General features: G+C 37.1%; 2 protein-coding genes across 2 annotated transcripts in view; one reads left to right on the top strand and one right to left on the bottom strand.

Moving 5' to 3' along the window:
- LOC142336635 (uncharacterized) overlaps positions 1-6,756 on the top strand; it is a 94,239-nt gene extending 87,483 nt beyond the window's left edge. Inside the window, exons 7-8 of the mRNA XM_075385545.1 lie at positions 5,133-5,217; positions 5,953-6,756. Coding sequence (XP_075241660.1) covers positions 5,133-5,217; positions 5,953-6,006 — 139 coding nt within the window. The 3' untranslated portion in view covers positions 6,007-6,756. The remainder of the gene's footprint in view (positions 1-5,132; positions 5,218-5,952) is intronic.
- A 420-nt stretch (positions 6,757-7,176) lies between these two features.
- LOC142336634 (uncharacterized) lies at positions 7,177-10,244 on the bottom strand. Its single transcript, XM_075385544.1, has 3 exons — positions 9,529-10,244; positions 8,313-9,352; positions 7,177-7,463 (listed from the first exon to the last, which is right to left on the bottom strand). Exons 1-3 carry the CDS (start codon positions 10,242-10,244, stop codon positions 7,177-7,179), a joined length of 2,043 nt encoding a protein of 680 aa, XP_075241659.1.
- Between the last annotated feature and the right edge of the window lie 303 nt (positions 10,245-10,547).

The raw sequence follows: 10,547 nt of genomic DNA, 5'->3' as shown, positions 1-10,547 counted from the left end.
TTCTCTGATCATACTCCATCCCTGCGGGGTTTTCTGGTTCAGTTTAATAAGAGCGAAGCCTTCTCTTTTTTATAAGATTAAGTCTAGAAAGTGCTAATTGGAATAAGTTCGAGGAGCATTTTTCCTATCCGCTGATTGCAAATTCTAGTGTAAACGAAGTAACGGAAACTTTCTACAGCAGTATTGTGTCAGCAATTAAGGCTGCAATACCTTTGAAAACTCGTCGTAGAACGTTGGCACCTATTTCAGTCCTTCTCAGTCCATCCTTTAGAAAATAAACTTTTGTCCGCTAGGCGCCAAAGAAATGCATCTAAAGTTAGCAACTCAACTCAATGGTTCTCTTGATCTATGGTTGTCTCAAGAATATAGGATACTCTTAAGGCTTAACTGACTAACTAAAGTTCTAGATCTCTAGTCTGTTACTCTTCTATCTGAGCTTCAGTAGACAGTGCACGGGCCCCAATGCTAAAGTCTAACGTATATCTCAATACTAAACAAGAGCGGAGTAGAGAGAGAGAAATATACTTTATTATTATATCAGGTCTGTGACTAGTACCGACTAACGGGGTGAGTGAAGAGGGATAAAGGGAAAACATATAAACACTTAAGGAAATGTATTTTCCCTTTTTCAACCAATCAAGGTTGAGTATTTCAGTCTTTTATTTTAGTTAAATAAATAAAGTCTTCAAGTCTTTTGTTGGAAGTCAACATTGACTCCATCTTTCCGGGGTTTTGAGTTTTTTGAAAGTCTTCTGATTAATACAATAAGTCAATTTCTCATTATTCTCTCTGAATGATTTTCTTTTCTTTTTGAATGTGTTGCTTTGTAATTCGTTCGTCAGTAGGTCGGTTCCCAGACACAGGTTGCCCAAAGAGCAAGGAGAGAACATCAATAACCGCAAAAGTATCTATTCCAGTACCACATCCAGTGGATGAAGATCCTGCTGATCCTATCCGCTGATCGCAAATTCTAGTGTAAACGAAGTAACGAAAACTTTCTACAACAGTATTGTGTCAGCAATTAAGGCTGCAATACCTTTGAAAACTCGTCGTAGAACGTTGGCACCTATTTCAGTCATTCTCAGTCCATCCCTTTAGAAAATAAACTTTTGACCGCTAGGCGCCAAAGAAATGCATCTAAAGTGAGCAAATCAACTGAATGGTTCTCTTGAGATCTATTCAGGTGGGGCCGCCAGTGAGTAGTTCCCTCCATTTTAGTATCCTTTATCATTGAGCTCATACGTAATATAATTAGATCAATTGTCCGTAGTAGTGGACGAACTACATTCTTTTCAATAATCAGCGACAGTCAAGCGGTGGTCACACGGTTTTCAAAAAACAATGCTTTTAACCAACAACGAATGAAAAAATATCCCGTATGAGCCCAACGTTTCCAACGTTTTTAGAAATATTTTTCTGCAAAAGCCTTTTCTAACTGTCAATTGTTTAAATTGAGAATATTTTTTTTTTATCAAATGCTGTTTTTTGTATCTTAGAGCGGATTTGTTGCCAGGACAAGTCGCTCAAAATGAATCCTAACTGATTAGAGGCATTGGTTATCCCGTTCGCTCCTTTCCTACTTACAGTTGCTGACCGAAAATCTGTTGTCTGTAAGCAGTTCTACACTCAATAACCCCGCAAAGATAGAATAATGTCCCTAAAATCGATCCAGCTACTACAGAAAAGCACACTTTATTGTTAAGGTGACAGCCTGAATGCTTTCTTCAGTGATAAAATTCCAAGCTGACAGAAATGAAATAGACACATGACAAGGGAATCTTTTGACCAGTAACACTAAGAAAGGCCTTCAATCGCACTTTTGTTACTCAATGTGTCTGACGCATTCAATTGAAAAATCTAATGGCAGCAAAGTTCCCTTTAAGCTAATTAAAATCTGAAAATTTATCAGAATCTAACAAAAACATGACCTCAATTCCATGAGTCAATAATAAACTTCAGTTTCTTGAAGTCTTGTCGCCAAAAACGTATTTTATAACCTGGAAAATCATTAAATGGGCTAGAGACCAATCATGAGGCATTGATGCTCTAGATGAACCATTCAAAGAGTTGCATTTTTACTTTTAGTCTTGGAACACATCAAAATTTGGGTCAATTCTCTTCATGAGTTTCAAATTTGTGATTTGATTTTGTTTAATTTTGTAGTTTTCCCGATAGTTCAGGAAACTATATTTACAAGCATCGAACTAAGTAACATATTAACCCGTTGTACTATTGAAGTCCAGTTCCTGATAGAACAAAGAGCTGCGGCGAGTAAAAGTACAAGAAATTTGAAGTTTAGAGCATAGCATCATCCATCAGATTACGCTATATTACTTTCCCTGTTGACTTTAGAGGAAAGATGCACTTAATCAAATCATTCGGTATTTGAGGGCCCTACAGCTTCTGATTTTTTAAAGCTAAATAATTGAAGAGTATGGAAATCAGTAACAGAAAACGAAAAATTGTGATCGCAAAATTTTCAGAAATTTCAGGAATTAGAGGACTTTTTTTATAAAGAACAAAATATTCTCAAATGATCATCCAACCTCTGCTGAAGACAACTATCGACTTTGTACGGCACAAAACAGCTGTAAAATTACAAGAATTTCACGATTTTTCAAAGTTTCTGCCTCCGAACCTGACAGAAGTGAATCTCAGTGATTCCAGCTAAAACACTTTGCTGACGGCTTGAATCTGAGAACTTGCCAAAGTAAACCGTTCTTCCTTATAAACTGTATTTAGTTTTCTGAACACTGGGGCCCTATCCCGAGCGCCTGAATTTCATTGTGATGTGTTGCACGGACACAGATAGACAAAGTTTGTTGAAGGATCGAAAAGCTTGTATCCAAACGAAGCTTACAATGTACTTAGAAGTATCTCAAAGCAAAGCCCAATCGCGGAAAAGATTGTGTATAATGGAAAACGAGTCAATGGACATCAAAACGTGAAGCTTTCAACTATCGTTTCGCATCCGTTTTCAGTAGGGACGAATCGGAACTGAAAGTACCAAAAGCTTCGAATTTAATTTCCTTGGACGATAGCACTTTCTAAAACGGAATTCTTGGAAGAAATCTCTAAAATAAAATCGGGTTTAAATTCCATCGACGAGATGGCGCCTGGTTTCCTCAAAACAGCTGCACCTTTCCTGATAAACCATTTAATTTTAATTTTCAGTTGCTCGATTAACAAACGCAGTTCCCATGCATAGGGAAGAAAGTCCATTTAAGACCTCATTTTAAGAGTGGTAGCAAACTTGATATCAGCAACTACCGTCCTCTCGCGATGCTTACGTCCTTGTCAATAGTCTTTGAAAGATGGTGGATAAACATTTTGAACAATGGATTCAAAATCAACTCTTCAACGAACAGCACGGTTTTCGCATTGGTCGATCAACCATAACTCAACTTCTTGTTCATTGATACAAACTATTCTGAGCTAGAGGCCGAAATGAAACAAACATCTGTTTTCCTTGATATAGCAAAAGCGTCCGACACAATTAACTTCAGAATTATCATCCACAAACTATCTCAATTTGGTTATGATGAACGGTTTCTCTTGTTCTTCACACTGACTCTTTTAGTCAGGTAACAACGAGTAGTTATTTCAATCCTTACATCGAATTATGTGAACGTAACCAGTGGAGGTCAACAAGGGTCAATTTTTGCAGTCTTTCTAATCTCGACTTATAGAAATGATTTACCAGAAGTTTCCTTGAATGAAATTTTTTAATTTTAGGACGAAACAAAAATTGTTGGCTCAGAAAGCCATCAAACAATATTACAAACTGATATTGATAGTGCTACCACGTGAAGTGAAAAAATATGTAAATTTTAATTTCACGAAGTTCAAGTTTAAAATTTTCTCTACAAATTGGCGCTGACCAAGAATAGCCTTTTCAAGCAAGAGAACATCAGATTGAACGGGTCAAGTCGATAAGAGATCCTGGCATAAATTTCTCCCAATACTTTTCTTGGGACTTTCACAATGACATTATTTGTAAAGAAAGACCTCCAGATGCTAGCTCATATTCGACGATTTTTTCTTGGTGAAACCGAAGTGAATGCTAATTGTTTTGTTTAAAAGCTATGTACTTGCAGTTCTCTACTATGGATCGACTATTTGGTTCCACAGTAAAGTTATACTACAGCGTTTAGAGAAAGTTCCAAGAGGATGTGTTAAGTGGGTCTGTAGAAAATGGAATTTCTCCGATTCAGACTAAGTATTAAGTCTGATTAACCAAGTTCTTTTACGGATGGGGTACAAGCTGGTCCTTTCAGATCTCCTTCTGAACAAAATTTTGTTGGACAGACAATTCTGAATCCACTTGATTTCTGGGAGCTCAAATCACACGACTGCAATACAAGATCCATTGGCAAAGTCTTGATTCATGCTAGAGAGGAGACAGAAGCGACGCGAAGGAAATTTTTTTGTTCCTGTAGCTAAGTGTAACAATGCGCGTTCATCCTCCTACAATCTTTCCTGGTATGCTTCTTTTATTAATCCCAAAACATCGAAAGAGAAATGACAGAATTCTTTGAGGCAGAAGCAATGTCTAAATTCAGATACTACTGCTGTCCTTCCGGATGGGACCAATTAGAAAACCTTAATCAAAATTGAACATTCCCTAAGTGGTGCAAACCATGATGGTGGAAACAATGTTTGGTTTGAATTCAATAATATTAGGTTACATACATATATTATATAAATATTTTTATGAATTTTTTTGTATATTTATATATAATATATATATATATATATATATATAGATATATATATATATATATATATATATATATATATATATATATATGTGTGTGTATGTATGTATTATATATATATAAATATATATATATATATATATATATATATATATATATATATATATACTCAGGCAAATGTGCTTTTACCAACGAAATGGAAGATTAACCAATATTCAGAAGTTTATATTTTACTATTTTAAAACTTTAACCTGATGATGGATTCAGCAGAGTTGTTTAAGCGAGCTCTATTCGGTTAAAGCGAGCCTTGTTGTTCGAAAAGAACTCTATTCGGTTAAAGCGAGCCTTGTTAATATGTATTGGTATAAAGCGCTGTGCTCAATTTATGCCTGTTAGATACTTTCTCCGTTTAAGGAGTAAACCTACACTGAAACGGAAGCAGATAAAGGATTTGAATAACAAGCGGCAGTTCATTTTGGAAAACGTCAAGCCTAACAAGGTTAGAAGAGATGTGACTACTTTCGAATGTTTTATGATACATTGTGTCAATGTTGCTTGTAAATACAAACCCCGGTGTTGGGGTTTGTATTTAGGGAAAATTACATTAGGTGCTTTAGTAATATTGTAAGGCAGACCCTAGTTGGGCTCCTTTTACAGTTAAAGTATAAAGAGTTAAGGTTTTCTGCGCGTGAAGTAGACTTACATAATTCGCCAGATTAACCGAATCAGTAAAACAGTAAGGACCAGCTTTACTTATTACGGTGAATAAGGTACATAACACCGGGTTCAATAGAAGAGATACGTGCAAAGTGTACCTACAATCTAATAGACTGACTGAAGTAAGTCGTGCTATCGCTTTATATAAGAGAATCGAGTCTTCTCAGTCTCTGATTGGTTGTAATTGTACATTCAGTATTTTGTCTGCTACAATTGTGCAATGTGCAACGAAACTTCTTGAACTCGTATTACATCCTGACCTTGTAATAAGTTAGCTATGAGACATTGTATGAGTTAGAATCATGATCCAAGCGAAGTGAATTGCAGGATTTTTTGTTTTTGGCTTTGAGCTTTGTACGAGGTTCAAAGAGGCTTTGAATGAATTTTTGTCGGTATTGATTGAAGATATTAATGTAATATCGATGCAGGGAGTGTGTAGATTTCGAAGTAATTAGAGTGTAAATTTCATGTAATGGTTTAGTCAATTTAGTAATTTGAATGCAGTTGTATATTTCAGGACAAGTATTACCAGTTTTACCTCAAGCAGTGCGTATCCTATCAAGATATCTGAGAGAAAGAATGTCAAAGCAAGAAGTTGAGTTGGTTGGATTACTATGTTGCGTGACGTGTATGAGCGGCCTGGATCAAAGAACAAAGTCTTAGTTTTGAATTATCATGCTCAGAAGGCGCGTTATGTTTTGAGTTCATCATTGTGAAGTATTTAATGACTGTTTATTGGATCGGGATTATTGGAGGATATAAATTATGACTTATAAAAATGTATTTGTTTTGATGGATGTTCGATTCCTTGCCTGCTTGTGGCAGAAATCATTTTGCAATAACCCAATTGGTAAATGGGTTTCTTCATCACTTTTGAGTTGTTGATGCTCTTTTTTTAAATATCAAAACTCAAATTCAACTATCGAATTCTAAATGAACTTAGCACAACTTTGAGTGGCCATCAAAGTTTCTGACCTAGCTGTTGAATGGTGATTAAAATATCCAGGATAAAATATTTGGTGAGAGTATTTGGAGAATAGTAATTTAGGCAACGATTTTGTTTTTTTGGTTTGTAATTATCCACTAATGTAGGTAGGGATCGCTTATGAATACGTTAATGAATTGGTTTCGCTTTGAGGAAGTGAGTATTATACTGAATGTAATTGCAGTGTAGTCATGAGCAATACAGGAGCCTTATCTCATTCGAATTGCCAAATGGTATTCCGTGAATATAAGATGTGCATATTTTGATGAATATGAAAATGTTTATGTTGAATCATATATTTGTAATTCTTTTAATTTAACGGTTTATTCATGTTAATAGTTTGTTATCAGCAGGTATGTTGGCAGCAACAATGTTAATATTGCAGCTGGCTATTTTTGATCTAACCATGATGGTGGAAAACAATGTTTGGTTTGAATTCATTAATATTAGGTTACATACATATAAGTAGTAAATACTGTCTCAAGAGAGGGGGGGGGTTATCCTACGATACTTAAACATGGGATAATAGGGGGTTATCCTAGACGGAAAGGGATTAACTTTCATTCTTTACCAGATGTGACTATTTCCAAGGCGGCAAACTTGTTTTCGGTCAAACAGCCAACTTTGTTCTAAATTTCGTTCCGATAAGAGCTGCAAGTGAACAATTTATTGAAACGTATTTTAGCACTCATAAACACAAAATTTACACGGTTAGGAATTCAAAAGGCGAAATTTACGTAGTTAAGTACAATAAGTTTATTGTCTGCGTGCAACTTTAAATGCTGGTTCTTCGTCATAATCGCTACTACTACTACTTTCACTGCACTCATTAGCTTCATAATTAATGAATGGGTTAGGGGAGGAAGAGCTGGAGCTGGTGGTAGCATCGAAATCTACGATATCATCGCTATCAATATCGTCCTCGGTAATAATACTTGTCATTGCAAATCCCGCGTCAGGTGTTTCCCATTCTTCCGGGCTTTCACTTATTGTTGTATCCGGTACAACAAAACTATTATTATGGTCCCAGATTGGACTCGAATCTAGGCGAAGGTGAGCATAATTTTCTACATTTTCGTAGTCCCACTCTACTTCATCGCTATCCCAAGAAAAATATTCGACTCGGCAATGATCAATTTTATAGTGGCCGAATGGTAGTGTTTTAATTCCCTCGTTCAAAATGTGGCGTTTATTATCAAAAGCAGAGAGACATTTTATTTGTTGAAACCGTTTGTAGAACATGCTTTTCCGAAACAATCCTTGTGTTTTCAGCGCGCAGTGTACTACCAGTCACAAGTGTATTATTGTAGTCTGCATGTCGAAGCAAATTTTGGGCTGCTCTGGTTATTCCTTTGGCGGACATTTTTCGGTTACCTATGAAAAGAAAAAAGCAGTCAAATTATGACAATCATACAAGGTTAGTTGGTACTTTGTTAGTTTTTTCTTGAATCATTAAACGTAAAATACTCACTAGTGGAAGTAATGCTGTACAGCTTTGGCTTCAGGCATATAAACTCTTCTATATAATCCCCAGCAAATTCGTCTTTGAATTTTAAGACGACGCGTTTATTTTATTCGCTGTACAGTTTGTGATCTTCTGGGTAATTTGAGAAGTCAAACTGATCAAGAACATTGCTCTCCTCCAGTTCACGGTAGAGATCTTCACAATTGATCCGGTATAGCAAGCTATCAGTATCACTATAGAGTAATCGACAGTCAAATGAAGATCGCATTGTTCCATAGTGAAACTGATACATGTAGTATTTCGCTATATGAAGTATTGTGGCCCCTTCTATAGTTGGTGTATCCCAATAGATTTTTCTCGGGCGGGAGGAGAGAGCTGCCATGTTCTCGCCAAACACTTTGAATTTATCAAACTCAAACTTGCTTACTATGGTTAGGGTTCGTCTTGCGTCTCTCGTAAGCTCGATTTTCATCCGTCAACGTTTCGATTCGCAGTTTTTCCCCATAAACGGCGTTGTTCATTAGTTTATAGAATTTCTCAAATTTATTTGAAGCCGCTTGTCTCTTCTCACTGTTCAGGGTTATATAGGTTGTTAACCAATTGTTTTGAGTAAACTGTAGCACACGATGCATTTTCTTCACGACTAATCCCAAGTTAACATACAGTTTCAACAGCTTGTAATGCAGCACATGTTCTTTGTCGAAGAAAGTCTGCAACAGTTTTGGAACTTTTGAGGGGGCTAAGTTATGACTCTCTCGCAAATTCACTTGGTAGTCACTGAGCCAGTCATCCTCAACAATATTTTTCGATGGTGCGAGGGGGAAGTCCTGATGGTAATCGTGTAGACTTGCTGGATAATGCAAGTCGACTTCCACGAAGTAACCGACAGGGTTATCATCAGGACAGTTTAGTATGTCAGCCAGTGTAATATCAGAGTTCAGCGTAAAATCTGACTGAGGGAGTTTTTCATTTTGCATGACGCCACCGTATAGGTTATTGGCATCCACGCAGAAGCCAAATGTCGAGGGTTGTGAAGAGTCGTAATCTGGTAAATAATTATTATTTGCTTTAAACTTTCTCATCTCGTAGACTGAACATACTCCCCCACGTACTGCTCCTTCTATCATATCGAGGTGCTCGCGTTCTGTAAGCAATTCGACATCCGCCTTGCATATTCTCAAGGATGCTTCCTTAGCCATATTTGGCAGTGTGTAAAAGTGCATGCAATCGAGTTTGTAGGTGGAGAAACTGAGCTCTCTGTGGAATTCACAAACGCATGCGAGAAGAGCGCAATCGGTTTTCAGGTATGCATCGTGGTAGTCTTGTAGAGTTTGGCAATTCATAGTGTTCCACGTCGTCTTGGCATGGTTCAAGTTTTCTTGAGTTATTGTTTCTGCGTTTCCTTCTAAAGTGTTACGCCATTCATTAAGAGGCGGTAAGGATTTTTCGCTGAACTTTTCTCGACAGCTAACATATGAATAGGGTAATATCCTTTTTGCTGCAGGAGCTTCAATTCTGTTGAGGATAGGTTAGGAAAGACAGAAGCAAGTATTCCAAAACGATCTCTTGGTAAAATGTCAACCAACTTTTCGAGAGACGAATTCATCATTTTGAATGAATCAATGAACCTCAGATTTTCATACTTTTTGATCACTTTTCCATCATCTAGGGTTATGGTCTCCACGAGTACACCAAAATTCATGGAAATGTATTTTTCATCAGTAGATGGAATTACACTTACAGTGGTCGTTGACTCACAAGATTGGGGGGCTAAACAAATGTGATGAAGATCATAATTTTGTATACTATGACCCACCACAGGGGTAAAGTTGACGTTCCTTCGTGCTCGATTGCATTTTTCATGAGCCCAGCCAAGAAATTGTCCGCTGTAGTGGCAGTGATCCAGATCAATTGATGATTGTTCATCATTATCGTCAAAGGCTTCGTTACATATCCAACATTCGCTAGCTGCACTTTTCGGATACTGGCTACGGTCACCTCTGAAGAAAGGAAAAGCTCGTTTGCGACTGTATATATCCTTGGCTAGTGTGTGTAACATGTTTACAAATTTAGTAATGCAATCTTCAGAGCTGTCCACGTGGAAGAAGATGGGTTTTGTTGAGTAGTGATCAATTACCGCAAGTGAAAACCCACAAGGCTCGTGTTTTTCAATAACTCTGGTGTATGAGTTGTTCCCGTGGGGCGTGCATCCTGCTACTGGACACAAGAAGGATTCGAAGTCAAAGTAAATGACTAATGGAACAAACCAGGTAGCGGCCAAGTTTTTGAATTTATATAAATTTTTTCCCGGAGCTGGTAATCGAAGAACAGCCGGCGCATTTTCACAGCAGGGTTCCATATGTGCGGTAAGCTTTGCAAGGCCTTCTTCACACAACCAGAAACAATTGCGGCAAATATGAAACGCAAAGCGAAATTTGGTATTTCGGAGTTGACAGACTACCTTAACCAAGTTGCCATTTAATCAACACATAATGGTAACAGTCTGCTTCGTATAAAAGCAATAGATTCATTGTGAAGTTTGAGACACACTTTGACACTCTGAGTGGAAATAAGTCTCTACCATCATAACCAAAAACGTTGATTCGAACTTCATTTAGATTTTCGAACTGATTGATGTCTTTTAGCCCCATGGGCATATCGA

This window comes from Convolutriloba macropyga, chromosome 3 (genome assembly GCF_964194025.1).
Source record: "Convolutriloba macropyga chromosome 3, txConMacr16.3, whole genome shotgun sequence".
Lineage (NCBI taxonomy): Eukaryota > Metazoa > Xenacoelomorpha > Acoela > Convolutidae > Convolutriloba > Convolutriloba macropyga.
This window is presented reverse-complemented; position numbering and strand designations above follow the sequence as displayed.